Genomic DNA, 20277 nt, shown 5'->3' with positions numbered 1-20277 from the left:
TCCCGGGTCACGTTGCGGGGCGTTGCGGGGCGGGCCCGCGCCTGCGCGCTGCCTCCTGGGGTCGAACCGTGCAGCGGGGAGATGAGCAGCCAGAAAGGTGGGGATCCCCTGCCGAGGGGTGCGGGGGCCGCGGGGGGCCGGACCGGGCCGAGGGTTGGTGTCCGGGGCCGGGCCGGGCCGGCGGGGGCCTCGCCCCTCTCGGCCTCCGGCCTCCATCTCCGCTGTCCCTCGGGGCTCGCCCAGGTCCGGGAGGCTGCACCCATCCGGCCAAGAAGAGCAAGAAGAAGCCGCGGAAGGGGAAGGGGGCGGGGGGCAGCACGCAACTGCAGCAGCACCGGCACCAGCAGCGGCAGCAGCAGCGGTCACCACCTCCCCCGGCCCCCCCGGCGTCGCCCCCAGCCCCGCAGCCTCAGCAGCCGCCTCCCCAGTGAGTGCGGCCCCTCTTCGGACCGGGGGTGGGGGTGGGGGACCCCCCCCCCCGTCGACCCCCTTCCACCGCCGAGGCAGACCCCCCTCCCCCTCGCCCCCAGCCCCAGCAGATGCTGGGCCTGGGGGGGCCGGCGCCCCTTCTCCCCCCCGGCCAGCGAGGGGCTGGGAAATGGTGCCTCGCCCCTGCCCCCCTCCTCCCCCCCGCAGAGGGACCCCCTGGAGAAGAGAGCCGGGGACCCCCAGATGGAGAGAGCGCGCAGGGGAGACCCCTCGCAGGCCCCCGAATCCTGCAGTGAATCTCCTAACGGTTGGTGAGGTCGGGGCGGAGGCTGTTAGGGCCCGGAGGCCGGAGGATGCGAGCTGCCCCGCCCGGGGCCCGTGGCCGATCCACCCCGGAGTCGGGGGACGGGAGGCTCCCTGCAGGCGGGGGGTCCGCTCTGGGACACTTGCTGCAGAAAAGGGAAGCCCCTCTGGCCCCCTCCCCCGCAGTAAAGTGAGCTGGGCCTTGCCGCTTGTTCCCTGCTCTTGCACCGGGCCCAGGGGTGGGCAGCCGGTACCCCCACGGGGGGCGAAAGCTCAGGATGAATTTAGGTCAGCCTGGGCCTTCTTCTGTTAACTGCCCCACACCCGGGAGGACCAGGCGTAGAGCCGGAACCTCCGGGGACCTCGGGCCCCGGGTCGGCTCGGTGGAGGGCACGCTCCCTTGTGCCTCTGGCCGGAGCCTCGGGCCAGGAGGTGGGACTCTCAAACTCTTATTTTCCTCTTGGCCCCGGTGCATCTGCCCTCCTCACTGCCCATTGGCTTGTGTGGCATCATTTCCCATCTGCCCCCCCCCCCCCCCCTCCGGAGCCCTGGGGTAGGGGGGAGGGGTTTGGAAAGCCTGAACAAACGTTAGCAGCTGTTGCCTCCCAGCCCCTTCCCTCCATGAGGCAGAGCTGGGCTCCCCCGAGCGCCCCGTCCCCCCCGCCCACAGAGAGGCATAAACTGGGGGTGAGAACTGGGGCGAGGAGGTCCCCGGTAATGGACTTGGAAAGTTAGAGGCCCCGGGAACCCCAGCCGGCAGCTCGAGGGGGAGCGGGGGGACCCGCCGGGGCGGCTTCTGCCGGGTGGCTTGGCCTTTTTCGGACGGTGGGGCAGGGCAGGGAGGGGAGCGGGGCCTGGTGCCCGTCCCACCCACCGCATACCTTTCCTTTCCCTTCCAGCAGCTGGGAGCCTATTTATAGTTGTCCGGCCGGCCGGCCTGCCCGCACGCGGTCGGCTCGGAAGGGCTCTAGAGGAGATAACGTCTCCCGCGGGCCCCCCGCGCCCGCTCAGTAAGGGGTCCGAAGGGGAAAGTGACATCACCGCGCCCGGCTCCCCCCCTTCCGCGGGAGTCGGTCCGGCAGAGGGACCCGGAGCAGGGACGGCGGAGGGGTGTGTGGAGCCGGGGAGATTCTCCGTTAATCTCCCGGCGGTGGGGCGGGGGCGAAGGGAGGATGAGTGTCAGTTCGAGCAGTGACAGGTATGTAGGGTCCCTCTTCCCGTCCCTACCCTTTCCCACCCCTCTACCTTTCCCTCCTACCTCCCGAGTCCCCTTTCTGCCCTCCCACCAAAACCTGGTTGTTGTGTCCAGGGCCACGCGCCCCCTCCCCCTCCCGGTCTGTTCCTGCCCGGGTCTCCCTTGGGCTCAGGGTGACCCAGCCTTACCTCCCTCCTTGTTTCCCCAGTTCCCAGGCCCCATGTGGCCGGGAGGAGGGGTCCCCGCTGCCCCCCACCCCCCCGACGCCAGTGCTACCCCCTGTGGTGCTGGAAGGACTCCTGGGTTCTGACGATGAGGAGCAAGAGGATCCCACCGATTACTGCCGAGGTAACGCAGCTGGAGCCGCCGCTCCCCCCCTCCCCCCGCAGCATGGGAGCGCAGAAGAGGCAGGGGGCTGGGTTTTAGCACACGCATAGGAGCCGAGAGAGGGGAGGGGGCTGGCTTTAGGACAAAGGCACCAAAAGGAGCGAGGGGGGGTCCTGACCTCCAGCCCGTGGGGCGGGGAGCGAGGGACCCGTGTGTTTTGTTCCAGCACTGCCTCCTCCCTCTCAACTCCTGGATTCACTGAGGCACCGGATGTGTCCTTCCTCACCCTCCCCACCCCACCTCTTGTGCCCGTACAGGTGGTTATTACCCGGTGAAGATCGGCGATCTCTTCAATGGGCGGTACCATGTGGTGAGGAAGCTGGGGTGGGGCCACTTCTCCACAGTGTGGCTCTGCTGGGATATACAGTAAGAGGACCGATTGTCCTTCCCCCGTTCAGTCCCCTCCTCCGTGACCCCTGGCCCTCGAGACCCCAGGAGGGAGAGAGGGATCGGGAGCTGGGCGCTCGCCGGGTGGAGGGTTGCCCCCGAGGGACTGCCCGAGGCCTCTGCCCTGCAGGCGGAAGCGCTTCGTGGCGCTGAAGGTGGTGAAGAGCGCGGTGCACTACACCGAGACGGCCGTCGACGAGATCAAGCTGCTGAAATGCGTGAGTGCCCTGACTTCTTCCCCGCTCTCTGCCCCGCCAGCCCGCAGCCTCCACTCCCTGCGGGGCCTCTGGGGACTCCAGGCAGCCCTGTGGGGACCCTTGGACCCCAGAGTCGTGACGGTGACCGTATCCCCACCTTGGATTTCCCGGCTTCTCTTCCCAAGTGTCCTCTGCCCTCAGCCTCTCCTGGCGGGCAGTAGAAAAGAATCTTCCCATTGTAAATACGGGGAAGTTGAGGCCCAGTGAGGTGCAGGGATGTTCTCCAGCAGAGAGACACAAACCCGGGACACAAACTGAGGAGTCCCAGAAGAAAGTCCCGCTCCCAAAGGGCCCCATTGTAGCAGGGAGGGGGGCGGACTGGGGAAGGGGCTGAGTTCAGACCTTGGAGGCCCAATGTATGGACCCCCGCAGAGGTTCAGCTGCTCTCTGAAGCCCCACTCCCACAGCCCTTGCTCCCTCGCGCTCTCTCCCCGCCCAGGTGCGCGACAGTGACCCCAGCGACCCTCAGCGGGAGAACATTGTTCAGCTCATAGACGACTTCAAGATCTCAGGGGTCAACGGTGTCCGTATCCTTGGGCAGGCCGCAGGATGGGGATTTGGGGGGGAGGTGGCGGCAGAGTCTGTGCTGAGCCTCTCTCCGTCCCGCGGATGAGCCAGAGGGAAAGCCGGTGGGGCAGGGGTGGTCCCCGGACCACCTCCCTTTGCCCCGGGATGTGACTCTGTTGCTGATCCCGGCCCTGATCCTGACATCGTATGGGGGCAGCTGTCTGCCAGCTGTTCACAGCCAAGCGGCGTGGCCGGTTCGGTCCAGAACCGGCGGGCTGGTCCCGGACCCCGGATCGTCCCCTGAATCTCTTGCTGCGGCTGAACTCCTTCACTCCACCCTACCCTCGCAGATGTCTGCATGGTCCTGGAAGTACTGGGCCATCAGCTCCTCAAGTGGATCATCAAATCCAACTACCAGGGCCTGCCCATTCCCTGTGTGAAGAGTATCTTGCGACAGGTGAGCTCCGGGGAGCAGGTCCCACCCTCCTCCCCGCCCCCTCCCTCACTCCCCTACCCCCTCCCACGCTCCCCTACCCCTTCCCTTTGCCTCTTTCTCGTTCCCCTTCCCCACAATTTAAAAGCCCGCACAAGTTCAGCCTGGACATGAAAATGCCCCTCTGATTGGGCCAGGCTGAGTTTAGGGGTTGGTCTATGGGAGGCCCTGCTGAGTGGGAGTGCATCTCCCAGCAGGAGACCGGGGAGAGTCGGGGCCCGGCACGCTCCCCGTCCCCCAATTTCTGAGGCTGTACGGCCTTTCTGCCCCTGGTCCCTCTGATCCAGCAGGGCAGTGAGGAGAAAGCCAGGCCAGCACAAACTCACGGGTTTGGCCCAAACTTGGCTCGTGGGCTCGTCTCGGACCCGGCCCCTGGGCTCGGTGTGGCGCCCTGCGGGTGGGCAGGCCGGCCGGGAGGCTCCGGCCTGCCCCAGCCCCAAGCTGCGGGCTGTGGCCCAGCCGGTGAGGGAGTGGCTCGGGGAGAGCAGGGGGACACCGGGCCCGGGGGCCCGGTTCCAGACCTGCCGCATCTTCCGGCCCGGCTGGGGCCCCAGGTGCTGCAGGGCCTGGATTACCTACACAGCAAGTGCAAGATCATCCATACCGACATCAAGCCCGAGAACATCCTCATGTGCGTGGACGACGCCTACATCCGGCGCCTGGCAGCCGAGGCCACGGTGTGGCAGCAGTCGGGGGCGCCACCACCCTCTGGCTCCACAGGTATCCGCTCTGACCTTGGCCCCTCTGAGACCCCCTCCGCAGGGGCCCCGGCTCCCATTCACCAGCCTTGTCCTCTTTCTCCGGGGGCCGGGAGGGGCCAAGGGGTGGGGGGGTGGTCCCTGGGCAGGGGCCCAGGGGTGGGGTGCATGCAGGGAGCAGGACTGAGAGGAAGAGGAGGGACAGGGTAAGCCACCCCCCTGCGGGGTTCAGGCTCAGCTCGCTGCCGAGGCGGCTGTGAAGGGAGCGTCCTGGCGGGGAGCTCAGTGGACCGGGGCCACCCAGGCAGCAGAGCTGGGAGAGGGGAGGGCACTCGGGCTTCTTGGGCAGGGCCCCCGGGAAGCCCGTGGCTCTTGCGAGGGAGCCAGATGTGCCTTCAACCGAGGCTCCTCTGTCAAGGCTCGGTCGGGATGGAGGAGGAGCGAGAGGCCCTAACAGGACCTACCCGAGGTGGCTTGCAGGGTCCCCTAAGCCAGGTGCCACACAGGGTTCTGAGGGGGTTGGGTGTGAGTCCCTGGCTCATCAGTGTTCCTCTCCGTCTCCCGCTGTCCGATCGGCTTCCTGGATCACGTTGGCTGCTGTGCATCCTGCTCCTCCAGTCAGCTCTGCCCCCCAGGAGATCATGGTAAGCCTCGGTCTTTCCCGCCCGACTACTCTGCCTCCTCTCCACGATCCAGCCCCTGCTCAGAAATGCACCCACCGAGGCCCCCCGTGGGGGCGGGTCCCATCCCACTTGTACCCACCGGGTGTGTCCTGAGGAGGTAGACCCCCAGAGCCCATACCCCTTTCCTGGTCCCCCCACCATCCCCCCGAGAGCCCCGTGTCGCTCCCTCAACTCTTTATCCCTGGCCAGAACGGGAAACTGTCCAAAAACAAGAAGAAGAAGCTGAAGAGGAAGCAGAAGCGACAGAACCGGCTGCTGGAAGAGCGACTCCGTGATATTCAGCGGCTGGAGGATATCGGGACCGAGCGCTGTCCTGGGGTCCGGCTCTGCCACCCCGCCGGGCCGGGCGCCGGACAAGACCCTGACTCTGACGCTCCCCCGGGGGAATGTGAGAGCCTCCCTGGGGCGGGAAGGGGGGAGGGACGAGGGGCCCAGGTGAACGGGGACTCCCCCCATTTCACCTCCCATAGGGAAGAGTGGGGCTGGTGGGGCGCCGGTCTGCTCTCCATGGCACGGTCATTGGACGAGGCTGACGCAGCGGGGTAGTGACAGGGTGGCAAGGGCTGGGGACTGCCGTGAGTCAGGCCCAATCCACCCCGGTGGCACCTTGGGCAGTGGCCGGTGGCACAGGTGGGAGAAGGAAGAAGGGTTCAATGGGAGCTGCCACCATCTGCCATCTCCCCATCAAACCCCGGGGGCCAGGGGCCCCGCGGCCCTGATCCCCCTCCCACTCCCGAGCTCCCAGTAGCTGGGCGGTGGGGGCCCCACCCTGGAAGGGTGTCCGGGATTGCCAAGGTGGGGGGGCGGGTGGGCGGCCAGCAAGGCCCCTTCTCTGCACACACTTCTCACCCCCCTCAGTCTTTGGCAGGCTACTTAAAAAGACAGGACTCCCACTCCCCCACTGTCCCTTTTGGTCTCTTCCCACACCAGACGTCAATTCCCAGTTCCAGACTGGAGAGCAGGGGAGCTGGGGGTCCGGCGAGCACAACGAGGCCTCCAACGGGAGTCTGGCCTGCAGCCCCCAGAGCCTCACATCCTCCTCGGGCTGCCATCCCTGCGGCAGCTGCAACGGGCACTCCACGGCCTCCTCCTCCTCCCAGCGCCGCTTCAGCCCCGACTCTCAGACCTCAGGCTTCTCGGGCTCCCTCTTCTCGCCCACCTCTGGTTCTGCCCTCTCTGGCTATTCCAACCAGAGGGAGCACGGTGGCCTTCTCTCCCCCGGCAGTGAGTGGTCCTAGAAGCGGCGGGGCCCGGCAGGGATGGAGGGAGGAAGAGAAGCGGCCGGGGATGGGGGACTGCGGGGTGCTGGGAGCGGGTCCGCCCCCCCCCCCCCCCCCATTGAGAAGAGTTTCTCAGCTCACCCTCTGATCTCTGTCCTGTTGTTTTTATCCCCCCCTCCCCACCCACAGGACCGTTTAGTGCCACAAACTTCCTGGTGAACCCCCTGGAACCTCAGAATGCAGACAAGATCAAGATCAAGATTGCAGATCTCGGCAATGCCTGCTGGGTGGTAACAGCTGCGTGGGACGGGGTGGGGGAAGGGATGACCCCCTGGGGGCCTGGTGAGGACTAGAGGGTCGCCCCCCTCACTCACACAGTGGGGGAGAATTGGGGGTGGGGGGTGGGAGGAGTGCAGGCCCCCACCCCTGGCTCCAGGCTGTTTTTGGCCCTGGCAAAACGGCTTCCCTTCCCGCGTGCAGCACAAGCACTTCACGGAGGACATCCAGACGCGGCAGTACCGGGCTGTTGAGGTACTGATTGGGGCCAGTTACGGCCCCCCCGCCGACATCTGGAGCACCGCCTGCATGGTGAGCTGGCCAGGCCCGGGCCTGACCCCCTTCCCTTCTGCGCCCCGGGCAGACCCGTGGAAGCTACTGATACTTACTTCCCTGCTCGGCCAGGCTGCCTCCTCTCTTTCCCTCATCCGCCTCCCTGGCACGTCCACTCTATTACTCCCCGGAGCCTCCCACTCTGGGACCGGGGCAGCCCCGGCAGCCTGGGCGGGATGGGGGCCTGGGACCCCGGGGTCTGGCACATTGCCCTCCCGCCCATCCCAGCTCTGTCCCCAAAGGCCAGGCAAGCAGCCTGACAGTCCTGCCTCCTCCCCCGGCCTCGCCGGCTCCCTGTAGGCTTTTGAACTGGCCACAGGCGACTACTTGTTTGAGCCACACTCTGGAGAGGACTACACTCGGGATGAAGGTAGGGGGTGGGCCGCAGGGGAGGCTGGTGGGTGGTGGGGTCTGTCCCCCTTATGCCAGCCACTAGCGGTGGCCGGGATGTCCTCGTGGGGCCGAGGGTCTGCTGAAGGGGGTAGTGTCCCTACCCTGGGCTTGGGGGGGTGGGGGGAGGCGCATCTATCAAGCGTTTCCTGTGGACTCCATCCTCCTTCCCGTCCCTCCTTCCCTGCAGACCACATCGCCCACGTGGTAGAGCTGTTGGGAGACATCCCCCCGCATTTTGCGCTCTCCGGTCGCTACTCCCGGGAATACTTCAACCGCAGAGGTGAGGCGGCTGGCAGACGGGCCCAGGGGACCGAGGCCCGGTACCCCGCGGGGGGTGGCTCCGACCCAGCTAAGATAACGCAAGGGTCCTGATGGCCCGGTTGCCCCACCTCCCCTCTTTAAGGAAGGTGGGGGGCCTGGACTGAGGGCTAGCGTGGGAGTGGAAGGCGAGGGGAGCCAGGGCTAGCCCTACGCAAGCAAGAACAAGCCGCCTTCGCGTTGCCCGTGGCAAGGCGAAGGCATAGTGCTCTAGACTGTAAGTTTGTTATGTGCAGGGAACTTGACTGCTAATTGTTTTATTGTACTCACCCAAGCGTTTAGTATAGTGCCCTGCACATAGTGCTAAGTAAATACTATCGATTGATTGCCAGCCGCCCCTAGCTCATCCCCCCTGCCGGCTCAGGCAGGCGGGGCCGCTCCCGGTCCCGTCCACCTTTGCCGGGCTGGCCCACAGCCCAGGCGGGGGTGGTCTGTGGCTGAGGGGAGACAGGTCCCAGTCGTGTCCTCCCTCCATTCTGTCCCACCCTGCTCCTCAGGGGAGCTCAGACACATCAAGAACCTGAAGCACTGGGGCCTGTACGAGGTGCTGCTGGAGAAGTACGAGTGGCCCCTGGAGCAGGCCACGCAGTTCACGGACTTCCTGCTGCCCATGATGGAGTACGTGCCGGAGAAACGGGCCAGCGCCGCCGCCTGCCTCCGCCACCCCTGGCTCAACTCCTAGGCCGCAGCCGAGGCGGAGCACGGGCCCACCCGAGCCGCCAGCGGCCTCCGGCGGGGCAGGGGCCGGGCCGGGGCCTCCAGCGGTTTTCCTTGCCAGGCAGCCGGGGTGGCGGCAGGCGCCGGTCTTGAAATGCTGTGGGTTTGCGGCAGTGCGAGGCCCACCCTGCCTCAGCGTCTGTTAGCTCTGCCGGGGACCAGCCTGGCCCTGCGCCTCCCCCCGCAGGCTTTCTCTGCAGGGCCGCTCCCAGCGTTGTCCATCAGTGCCTGGGCTGCTGGTGGGGGGTGGCCGCGGGCCCCTGCCGAGCCTTCATCCTCTCCCCTCTCTGCCCATCAGGGCACGGAGGGAGCAGTCGTGTGTGTGCGTGCGTGTGTGTGTGTATGACAGCAGCCTGGGTTGTCCCAGGAGTCAGGTCGTCCCAAGACCTCAAGGCCTGGGTCTGTTTCCGGGTTTGCCCAGGTCACTGTTTTCCAGATAGGCCGTACCGGGCCTGTGTCTCGCCCCCGACCCCCAGCGGGCAACTCCGGGCAGCTTCCCTCCGCGGGCGAGGAAGCAGTAAGTGTGGCTTTTCTTAATAAAGTGTTGGATGAATCCTAGGTCAGAGCCCTCAGCCTGTTGGTTGGTAGCAGAATTAGGGAGGAGCACGGGCTAGGGGAAGGAGTACGGGCCTGGGACCGAGGACCTAGGTTCCGATCCCAGCTCTGCCACTTTACCTACTGTGGGTCCTTGGGCAGATCACTTCTGCGTGTCTCACTTTCTTCATCTGTAAAATGGAGGTTCAATACCTGTTCTTCCTCCTAAGTCAACTGGGCACCCCACGTGGGACCTAATTTTCTTATATCCACTCCTCTGCTCGGTCTAGCGTCTGACACATAGTAAACACTCAACAAATACCACAATTATTAGACTCTGACTAGGGTGCCACGGCAGGTGCACGGAGGCGGTCGAGGCAGAACCCACCCCCGCTCTTGGCAGCCTTGCCCCGCTGCCCATCACAGGCAACTGGTGCAAAGATTGGGCCCGGAGGAGGAGGCAGCTGCAGTTTATAGGCCGAGGCGGGGATGGGGGTGACAGGCCATGCACCCCCTCTGACGGAGCCCGGCAGGTGAGCGGGTCTCATCCCAGGCAGAGGGATCCCCGCTCTCTTGGCTCCAGGCTTGGGTGCCCCAGCCCCCGTTGAACTATTAACAGAACAGAATAGAGCAGGTGTCTGGGCAGGCAGCTCACCCAAAAGCCCCTCTGAACCAAGGGGGCAGAAGGGAGAGGTGGGAGGGGTTGGAGGGGGGTGTAGGGCTGAGTCAGAGAGGGGAAGCTGATCCCTTCCTGATAATGCAAGCAGCTGGTGCCTTCTCTGCTCCAGGCGGACATGGGCCGGCAGCAGTAGCCAAGAGGGAAGAGGGGGTCGCCCTCACTCCCAACCCACCCCCACCGCCCCTCTCCCCTAACCCCCGCCCCGGAGCAAAGAGGGCTGGCGGAGTTCCACTCAGTTCATTTATTCTGTAACAGACACAGGTGCCGGGTGGCTGGAATGAAAAGGAGCAGCAGGCTCCACTACAGCGAGGCAGGATGCTGGCAAGTGGGGGCCAATTCTCATCCCTAAGGCCACACCGCCTCGTCGTCAGACAAGCCAGTCTGGCCCAGGCCGGGCACCTCCACAAATAAATATGGGAGTGAGGGCCGGCTCCCCCGTCCTTCCACGGCTTGGACGGGCGGCCGGGGCCGCGTAGGCCCCAGGCAGGGCGCTAGGCCTCGACGGCGCGGCCGTTGATGACACGTATGTGGCGGATGATGTCCTGGATGGCGTCGGACGTGGTGCCCTGACCACCGATGTCTGGTGTGTGCATCTGGTAGTGGGGGGAGGGAGGAACTGGGTCAGGAACTTGAGGCTGAGTTGGGGAAGAGGGGGCCGATCCTGCTACCAGTTTGGGGCCCCGTCCCCAGGCCCGCAACTCTGCCTTGTAGGGACCCGCTGTTGGGATGGAAAAGTTGAAACTTACACTTTCGTTGTCCATGGATGCCAGGACCGCCTTCCTGATGGAAGCCGCGTAGGTGTGGAGCCTGAGGGGAGAAATGGTGGAATGAGAACGCGGCACCTCCCCGGGGACAGAGTGGGCAGAGCGGTTCCTGGGCCACAACACGGGAGTGGCAGAAATGGGGGAGCCGGGCAGGCCAACTGGCTCGACTAGTTTACGACCGTCTGTACCAGCACTGGCCCGGGGCCCCTCCGCGCCTTCTAGGGAAAATTCTCCCGTGCCCGGGGGAGGAGACGTGAGGGCTGGTGGGCCCCGGTTCTCACTTCAGGTGGTCCAGCATCATACAGCTGGCCAGCAGCGTGGCCGTGGGGTTGGCGATGTTCTTATTGGCGATGCTTTTCCCAGTGTTCCTGGTCGCCTGGCAGATTCGGGAAAATTCGGAGAAGCGGTCAGACTCCTACGGCCCTCCTTCTCCCCTTTCCCCCCGAGTCACCAAGAGCCAGCACTTACCGTCTCGAATACAGCATAGACGTGCCCGTAATTGGCTCCGGCCACCAGGCCTGGGCCCCCGACCAAGCCGGCGCACACATTGTTGACGATGTTGCCGTAGAGATTGGGCATCACCATGACATCAAATTGCTGGGGGCGGGACACCAACTGCAGAGAGAAGCGGCCGGTGGGGGCAGCTGGAGCTGGAGCCAGATAAACACCCGCTCCCAGAGATCGGCCCCGTGCCCCTGGCTGGTGAGGAGGGTGTCTCGGGAGCCCCGCCCAGGGCAGGGACTTTGTACCTGCATGGTAGTGTTGTCTACAATCATGTTTTCAAAAGTGATGTTGGGGTAGCGGGCAGCCACCTCCTTGCAGCACTGTAAGAAGAGCCCATCACCCAGCTTCCTGTGTGGGGAGGGGACGGGGGTGCCTCAGTCCCTCGGCCCCACGGAAAGACAGACGCCCCCGCCCCCAGCTCCCCGGGGGTCTCGGGGCCTCACATGATGTTGGCCTTATGTACGGCGGTCACTTTCTTGCGCCCTGTCTCTTGGGCCAGTTTGAAGGCGTATTCGGCGATGCGCAGGGATTTGGCCTTCGTGATGATCTTCAGGCTCTCCACCACCCCAGACACGCTCTGTAAGGAGTTGGGAGATCTTGTCAGTCAGTCAGTTGTGTTTACCGAGCGCTTACTCTGTGCACAGCACTGTACTGCACACCTGGGACGGTACAATATAACAATCGACAGACACATTCCCTCCCCACAGTGAGTTTTCAGTCTAGATGGAGGAGACAGACATTAATAGAAGTAAATAAATTACAGACATGAACAGAAGTGTCGTGGGACCGGGAGGGGGAATGAATAAAGGGAGTAAGTCAGGGCGACACAGAAGGGAGTGGGAGAAGAGGGAAGGAGGGCTTCATCAGGGAAGGCCTCTTGGAGATGTGCCTTTAAGGGGCCGTTGAAGATCTTGGTCTCCCCTTCGAAAGGTCAGGAGAACCACAAGTAGACTCGAATGGCCAAAGAAATGCCAAACCTGCTCTGGCCCAGGCACTGACGGGGGGGGGTGGCGGGAAGCAATCGGGACTACCTGAGGGCGGCTCCCTGAGGCCACGTAGCTCCCGGGTTCCCTCCTGAGCCCACAGCACCGGCCTCCAGCCCTCCGGGGACCAGGCAAGGGATCGAGGAGGGGAGGGCGGTGGCTGCAGGACTCTCGGATAACCGGCCCGAGACCCGAGGAGCCAGGAATGGGGCCAGGCCCAGACACTCCAGGAGGTCGTCCTCATCCCGCCCGGTCGGGGGGAGCTTGAGGGAGTCACCCACCTCATGCTCCAAGCTGCTGTACTCCCCTTCCGTGTTCTCCCGCACAATGAGGATGTCGATGTCTTGGTGGCGCGTCACCACCCCAGGCAGGCTTTTGCAGTGGATCACGTTGGCATACAGGTCCAGGCTGGTCCTGGAGGACGGACCAGGGCGGCGGTGACTGGGCTGGTTGCCCCTTACCCACTGGCTCTTTTGGCAGCTCCACTGCTGCCCTGGCACTCCTTCCCCTGACACACACACACACCGCCACCCCCCTCCCCAGTCCCACCCCCACCCCCTTCATGGATGTAGGGGTCTGGGGACCGCCTTGGTCAGCTCCCTTTCAGTCCCTTCTCCGTCCAGTCCACCCCAGCATCCCCCACTGCCAACTCTCACCGGAGGATGTTGTTGCGGGATTTATAAGAGGGCGGCAGGTTATGGTTGGTTTCGATGTTGCCTGCGAATCCCAAAAGGACAGATCAGCCTGGGCCTGGGGCTCGGGGCTGGAGTGGTGAAATTAGAGCTGGGGTCTTGGGGCGGGGGCTGCAGCTAGCTGGCCTGCCCTAGGCTCTGCCCCCCCCGGTTCTCAGACAGATCATCTTCCTCCTTGGTTCAGGGGCCAGTCTCTGAACACCCTTTCGAAGGGGAGAAAGTCCAGTCCCACCTTAGCAGGTGATGGGGCCCAAACCCTATCACAACCTACGTTAGATGGGGTCTGAAGACGGCCAAGCCCCTTACCACGTGTCTGTCTGCCCCGTCCCTGCTCCCAACCCCAGGTTCCTCAGAATTGGCTCCCCATCCTTGCTTCCACCTGCTCCTCTTAGTTCTCTATCCCACCCCAACCTCCACCCCCCTTAGGGAAACGAAGGCCCAGAGTGGAGAGGTGAGCGGCCTCCACCTGCACCTTCAGTGGGGCTGCAACCTCCGGGCCCCCAGATTCCCTCCCAGAGTGCCTCTGCGATTTGATCGCCCAGCCCATTAGACGGTAAGCTCCTCGAGGGCAGAGCCGCTCAGTTTTCTCCCAAGTGCTGGCTATGGAGACCACGCAAGGATCGCACACAGTCCACTAGGTTGGCGAGGGGAGCAGCCACCCAACGGTAGCCAGGTTGTTGAGCCAATAATACCCACTCTTCCCCCGACCCGGGTACTCCTCCTTGGTCCCGCCCTCTGGTCGAGCTCACCCTTCAGTGCCACGCGATTACGCCTGATGGCCATGATGGCATTGCGGATGTCGTCTTCGTCTGCGTTGGAGCTCACGTGCACCTCCTCGAAATCCACGGGGACACAGGCATGCCTAGGCCGGGAAGTGGGGGCGGAGGGGGGAGGCGATAATGGCTGAGGAGAGGCGCAGGGAAGAGGCTCCTTGCCCTGGAGGACTAGCCCAAGCCACCCCCCCCCAACTCAGCCCCAGGGCCCTGGGGTCTCCACCTCTGTTCCAACTCATTTGCTTTGACATGTGACACAGACCCTGCTCTCACCAACACTTTTTCTTTTCTCCTCATTATCCTGAGGCCGCAGGGATCATTCGAGCGACAGGCTGAAAGCCTGCTGAGTCCTGCCCACTACTCTTTTTTAAGCACTTACTATGTGCTACACTGTCCTAAGCACTGGGGTAGGTACAAGTTAACCAGGTCGGACAGAATCCCCGTCCCCCGTGGGACTCACAGTCTACGTAGGAGGGAGAAAAGGTATTTAATCACCAGTTGAGGAACTGAGGCCCAAAGAAGTTAAGCGACTTGACCGAAGTCACCCGGCAAGCAACTGGCAGAGCCAGGATTAGAACCCAGGTCCTCTGACTACCAGGCTCGTGGTCTGTCCACAAGGCCATGCTGCTTCTCTCCCAGGCACTGTTCAAGCCCGGCTTTGTCATCACTATTAATACAAACTCCAATTCTCTCGGTGCCTGGTGAGGCTCCAGTAGTGAGAGAGGCCATCGCTTCAGATAACTAGGGGACTTTTCAGAACCGGGGGTTGGCAACTTTTCAACAGCGGCTGGGCGAGGAGCCAATCGTCCAAATTAAACACTCATTAACGTAGCTTGCTTCACAGCACACCTAATGATCTGAAATGCCACATCCCTGACCCGTGCACCAAAACTGTTTAGCTGTGGCTGGGCCAGATCAACTCCTCTCCCTCCGGTGTTTTTGGAGTCCTCCTGGACATGATGTAAAGTGATGGCATCGCACCACATGGCTGTCAGGGAGGAGACTGAACGGTGGAGAAGCAGCTTAATCTGGAGAAGGATGGCCAATGGAAAGAGAACGGGCCTTGGAGTGAGAGGACCTGGGTTCTAATCCCAGCTCTGCCAATTGCTTGCTGTGTCATCGTGGCAAATCAACTTGACTTCTCTGTGCCTCAGCTCTCCTGTTCTCCCGCTTACTTCACTGAGCTCCCCATGTGGGACAGGGACTGTATCCAACCTAATTAACTTGTATCTACCCCAGTGCTTAGAACAGTGTGTGACACATAGTAAGCACCTAATACCATTAAAAGGATAAAAATAATAAGCTTCTGGTAATGGTAATAATAATAATAGTATTTAAGCACTTACTATGTGCCAAGCACTGTTCTAAGCACTGGAATAGATACAAGTTAGTCAGGTGGGACACAGTCCCTGTCTCACATAGGGCTCACAGTCAATCTCCATTTTACAGACGAGGTAACTGAGGCACAGAGAATGAAGTGACTGCCCAAAGTCCCACAGCAGACAGGCGGCGGAGCTGGGATTCGAACCCATGTCCTCTGACTCCCAAGCGCGGGAGATGGACATTAATATGAAAGAATAAGGAATTTATAATATGTAATTTAAAGGTAGGTACGCAAGTGCTGTGGGGTGGGGCGAATATCAACTATCCAAAGGTCAATGATCGAAACTCACGGGCAACGCAAGGGGGAGCGAGCAGAGTCCAGAGTTGCCTGCTCGTCCCAGGCTGGGGGCTGGAAATGCGGAGGAAGGGGATGGGGAGAGGGGACGGGACCATACCTGAACACCGATTTGACGTGGAGCATCAGCTCAGGTCCGATGCCGTCCCCGGGGATCATGGTCACGGTGTGCCGGCCACCATACTTGGCAGAAGGAGGCTGTGGAACGGAGGGGAGAGAAAGGCCACAAGCCCAAGTCAGGTACCTCTTGGCAGCCGGGCAATCCCTTGGGTTTCTGCCTTCGGGCAAGGGAGACTCCCCAAGGGGGCGAGGGGTGGGAAGGACCCTCGGTGCCTGGGGATGGATGCACCTTATTCGAGGCGGGGTCCGGGGAAGGGTCCCCCACTCTGGATCAACGGGCCGGGGTTTCCAGGCCCCGGAGTCTTAAAAGAAGTCCCTTCTGAGGGTCAGCCCTCCGGGAGGGCACCTAGAAGCCACCACCAACAGGGGTGGGTCTGATGCCAGCTTGGTGCTCTTCTGTTTTCAGGAGCCTCTCTGTCCGGCGAGGGGACGCCCTTAGCCCCTGTCACATTTCCTGGTTCCTCCCCGCCCCCTCAACCCCAGACAGTCCCCTGTCTTCTGGGGAAGGGGTTACGGAGGCGGTTCAGTCCCTGGAAGACTTTCAGCCTCTCCACCCCCTTGTCTCGGCTTTGCAGAAATGATGGAACAACCATCGAGAGAGAAAGTAGAGTTCAGGGCACCAGGCATCGGAGATGCTGGGCAGAGAGAGGGCGGATGGTCTCCGCCACTTGGGCCTCACGGGACCAGGGTCGGTGGGCAGGCCAAGAGAGAAGCTCTGCCCACCTGGTGCGGATTTCAAATACTATCTCCGACTAGAAGCAGAAAAAAAGTGAAATACTCACAATTGTTCGCTGCTAGCGATCGGAGCAGGAAGGAAAGGAAGAGGAGGAAAGGGAGGGAGACAAAACAGCAAAAGTTAGAGGAGCAAGCCGTAGGGCTGCTGGGACTGAGCAGCCAGCCCAGCAGGGCTAGCCGACGACGCCCGAAGAGCAAGTCCACTCTGGGCCGGGAGCGGCCTTCTCTCTAGCCCCCGAGCGCGCCACCGACCGACGGATCGCGAATCCACACACTCCGGGGCCGGCGGGGATCGGGAAGCTCCCGGGGAGGTGGGGGGGAATGGGGGTGGGGCGGACCCGGGTGCCCGGGTAACCACGCCCCCCCACTCCAGCCAGAACCCAGATGGTCCCGGGAGGGTCCAACACCCATCCTCTCTCTCAGAGGAGGAGGGCAACCAGGAGGGGATTCATCCAGTTTCCCCATTTCCTGTCAAGCGTGCTGCAGAAGAAGAGTAGATGGAGGTGGGGAGAAGGGAGGGGAGAGAAGGGGCGTGACCCCCGGAAGCTGACTACAGCCCAGAGGGTACTTGGAACGAGAGGATGTGCACACACGCAAGACAGGCACTTACTGAGGAGAAGCCCCTCCGGTCGGCCTCCCGGGCACCTAAAACCTGGAAAACAAAAACCAAACCCAAGCCGCCATTACCGGCCCGCCCCTCCACCCAAGAGCAAATGGAAGCCCAGAACCACGACATCCGATACCTTTCGGGGACTGATCCATTCAGAAACCATTAGCGCTAGGACTGGGGGTGGGGAAGTGCTCAGCCACCACAAGGGATGACTGGCGGGTGCCACAGATTTAGACACCTCACTGGCCCTTGGAGAGGAGTGGGGCCAGGTCACTTTTCGCCTCCGCTAATCTTGCCAGGTGCAAAGGGACTCAAAACCCCCTAGTAATGGCCCAGAGAACTCAATCAATCATACTGTTGTATTGTTCTCTCCCGAGCTCTTCGTACAGTGCTCTGCACACAGTAAGGGCTCAATAAATACGACTGAATGAATCTTTCGGCCCAACACTTCTAGTGCAGCGTCTTCCTTTCCGTGAAGGATTTTAGTGGAGATGGTAGAAGCGGAAAAACGGGAAGAGCGTAAATCGAGAAAGAAGCGTAAGACATCCAACTTAATCTCAGGGTCTGTTCGAGGGAAGTAAACTTGGTGTTCATTTATGTCCTTGGGCAGTGACCTCAACAACCCGGGCTGCTGCGGAAACCAGTACAGAAGTTACCATCTTCCTCAGTGTGTGTTTTTAAGCCAGCCCGACTTCCCCTTCTGTGGAAGCGTTGAGTGGGGCTGCTAGCACACTTACAAGTACATTAACGGGACCACTCTGCCTACGAAGACGTGTAGGCCAAGAGGACGGGGAGCCTGTGCCCTTTCACCTCATCATCCTGAATCAGTCCACACCCAAAGGAACCCCATGCAGGACAAAGAGAAATGAGTTTCGAAGGGAGGAGAGGCGACACCCGAAGAAAAGCAAACCTAGGAGTTGCGGAACTAGACGAGAGTGTCTGAGAAACTACAAGAAGCTAGGCCACGGCCAAGAGAATCCAGATACCAAATGATGCATTCCCAAGCGAGCGTGACTCCACAGTTCCCATGGCACCAACACCAAAAGGCAGGAGCCCAAGCATAGGGAAGAAAGGCGGGAAGGAGGGGGTGTTAAACCCTGTGATTCTTTTGGGGGGACGAGGGGGTCATCCAAAGGGCGGCCTGCCCTATCCCCAGTTTAAACACGGAGGGCCACGGGCACCCTATCGGTGGCAAAGAATCACCAGAAACCAGCCTAGTCTAAGTAAAGCGACCTTTTTTTTATTGTTTTGTTGCTCACAGTCTTAATCCCAATTTTCCAGATGAGGTAACTGAGGCACAGAGAAGTAAAGTGACTTGCCCAAAATCACACAGCAAACAAGTATGACCTTGAGAAGCAGCATGGCTTAGGAGTCAGAGGTCATGGATTCTAATCCCAGCTCCGCTGCTTGTCAGCTGTGTGATCTTGGGCAAGTCATTTCACTTCTCTGTGCCTCAGTTACCTCATCTGGAAAGTGGGGATGAAGACTGTGGGCCCCACGTGGGACATCCTGATCACCTTGTATCCCCCAGCGCTTCAAACAGAGCTTTGCACATAGTAAGCGTTTAACAAATACCTCCATTATTATTATTATTATTAAGTGGTAACAAGTGGTGGAGCCGGGATTAGACCCCAGGTCCTTCTGACTCCCCGGTCGGTGTTCTAGGCCATGCTCCTTTCACGCTGTTGGTTGAAAGAGCACAGGCCTAAGGTTCAGGAGACGTGGGTTCTAATCCCGGGTCCGCCACTTGTTGGCTGTGTGACCTTGAACAGTCACTTAACCTCTACGCTTCATTTTCCTCATTTGTAAAAGGGGGATAAAATACCCATTTTCCTTCCCACTTAGCCTGTGAGCCCCATTTGGGTCTGGGGCAGCAACCAACCTGATTGCCTTTTTTAATGGCATTTATTGCGGGCTATGGGCCAGGTCCTGTTCCTCGCACTGGGGTACATACAAGCTAATCGGGTTGGACACAGCCCATGCCCCACATGGGGCTCGCAGTCTTAATCCTCATTTTGCAGACGATTAACTGGGGCACAGAAAATAATAATAATAATGTTGGTATTTGTTAAGCGCTTACTATGTGCAGAGCACTGTTCTAAGTGCTGGGGTAGATACAGGGCAATCAGGCTGTCCCACATGAGGCTCACAGTCTTAATCCCCATGTTATACAGATGAGGGAACTGAGGCACAGAGAAGTTCAGTGACTTGTCCACTGTCACACAGCTGACAAGCGGCAGAGCCGGGGCTCGAACCCATGACCTCTGACTCCCAAGTCCGGGCTCTTTCCACTGAGCCACGCTGCTTCACAACACGTCCACGACGAGGGTCGGCTAAGTGACGTGACTTGTCCAAGGTCACAGAGCAGACAAGTGGCGTGGCAGCATCAGATCCCAGGCCCACGCTCTATTCCACTGCGCCACGATGCTTCTCTAAAACTGTGCGCTTGGCACAGAGTAAGCGCTTAACAAATTCCCCCAATTATTACATCAAAGATCTGTACTAGGGATCCTGATCTCTCCTCGCCACTCTAGACTTTGCTCAAGGCGAAGATGGGGTAAAGGTGGTCGCTGCTTTTCAGGTAGGCAGATAAGCAGCGTGAATCCGTGGAAAAAGCCGGGGCTAGGGAGTCAGGGATCATGGGTTCTAATCCTGCTCTGCCACTTAAGAATAATAATGGCATTTGTTAAGCTCTTACTATGTGCCAAGCACTGTTCTAAGCACTGGGAAGGGGGGGGTACAAGGTCACCAGATGGTCCCATGTGGGGCTCCCCGTCTTAACCCCCATTTTGCAGATGAGGTAACTGAGGCCCAGAGAAGCGAAATGACCTGCCCAAGGTCGCACGGCTAAGTGGTGGGATTCGAACCCATGATCTCTGACTCCCAAGCCCGGGCTCTTTCCACCCAGCCGCGCTGTGTGACTTGGGGCGATTCGCTTGACTTCTCTGGGCCTCGGTTCCCTCATCTGTAAAATGGGGATTAAAAAGACTGTGAGCGCCCACGTGGGACAACCTGATCACCTTGTATCCCCCAGAGCTTAGAACAGTGCTTGGCACATAGTAAGCGCTTAACAAATACCTTTTTTTTTTAACAAATGCCATGGTTATCATCAGGCCCTCAGACTCACGTTTCTACTCCCCCCCCCCCGGTGAGTGACAGTCAGCGCGACCAATCAGATCAAAGGGTCCCGCCCATCTCGAGGCTCTTGCCCAATCAAATCATTTGAGTGGCGCCACCTCGCGTCCACCCCGCCTCCGCAGGGAACAGCGTGAGGGGGCGGCGAAGAGGCCGCCCCGCTGTTGGCCCGCCTTCCCCCGCCGCCCTTTCATTTACGCCGTCCTCACCTCCCAAGAGCGGCCGAAGACCACCGGCCTGAAAACGGTCTTGGCGGCCGTGCTGGCGGCCGTCACCACCTTAGTCGCCATGGCCGGTCCTGCGGGCAGGGGGCCGCCCCACTTCTCGCGAAGATCGACGGCGCAACTCTCGTGAGATTAGGGGCCGGGGAGCGTGCGCATGCGCCGGGCCGATTCTTACGCCCCCTCCCGGCGCCAAATAGATCGCGGGCAGAAGCGCGGCCCGCTCTAACCGGAAGCGGCCGTTGGACACGTC

The 20277-nt window shown here is 61.4% G+C and overlaps 2 protein-coding genes across 5 annotated transcripts; one reads left to right on the top strand and one right to left on the bottom strand.

Annotated features, from left to right (window-relative positions):
* The first annotated feature begins 669 nt into the window (after positions 1 to 669).
* Positions 670 to 9154, top strand: SRPK3 (SRSF protein kinase 3). The gene is made up of 15 exons (XM_029067187.2): positions 670 to 1930; positions 2136 to 2275; positions 2572 to 2680; positions 2832 to 2919; positions 3398 to 3485; positions 3816 to 3922; positions 4513 to 4678; positions 5275 to 5300; positions 5529 to 5727; positions 6270 to 6563; positions 6749 to 6849; positions 7040 to 7147; positions 7469 to 7538; positions 7749 to 7841; positions 8377 to 9154. Exons 1-15 carry the CDS (start codon positions 1905 to 1907, stop codon positions 8559 to 8561), a joined length of 1800 nt encoding a protein of 599 aa, XP_028923020.1. The 5' UTR covers positions 670 to 1904; the 3' UTR covers positions 8562 to 9154.
* An 881-nt stretch (positions 9155 to 10035) lies between these two features.
* IDH3G (isocitrate dehydrogenase (NAD(+)) 3 non-catalytic subunit gamma) lies at positions 10036 to 20210 on the bottom strand. Of its 4 annotated transcripts, none has more exons than XM_029067189.2 (13): positions 20013 to 20210; positions 16669 to 16710; positions 16106 to 16114; positions 15304 to 15401; positions 13502 to 13614; positions 12717 to 12777; positions 12342 to 12474; positions 11521 to 11654; positions 11323 to 11425; positions 11042 to 11188; positions 10855 to 10949; positions 10556 to 10616; positions 10036 to 10402 (listed from the first exon to the last, which is right to left on the bottom strand). In XM_029067189.2, exons 1-13 carry the CDS (start codon positions 20091 to 20093, stop codon positions 10301 to 10303), a joined length of 1179 nt encoding a protein of 392 aa, XP_028923022.1. In that variant the 5' UTR covers positions 20094 to 20210; the 3' UTR covers positions 10036 to 10300. The 4 variants fall into 4 exon arrangements, with proteins under 4 accessions (XP_028923022.1, XP_028923021.1, XP_028923023.1 ...); XM_029067188.2 differs by having other exon boundaries at positions 16106 to 16117; positions 20013 to 20208; XM_029067190.2 differs by lacking the exon at positions 16106 to 16114.
* Between the last annotated feature and the right edge of the window lie 67 nt (positions 20211 to 20277).

Source organism: Ornithorhynchus anatinus, chromosome 6, assembly GCF_004115215.2.
Source record: "Ornithorhynchus anatinus isolate Pmale09 chromosome 6, mOrnAna1.pri.v4, whole genome shotgun sequence".
Lineage (NCBI taxonomy): Eukaryota > Metazoa > Chordata > Mammalia > Monotremata > Ornithorhynchidae > Ornithorhynchus > Ornithorhynchus anatinus.
This window is presented reverse-complemented; position numbering and strand designations above follow the sequence as displayed.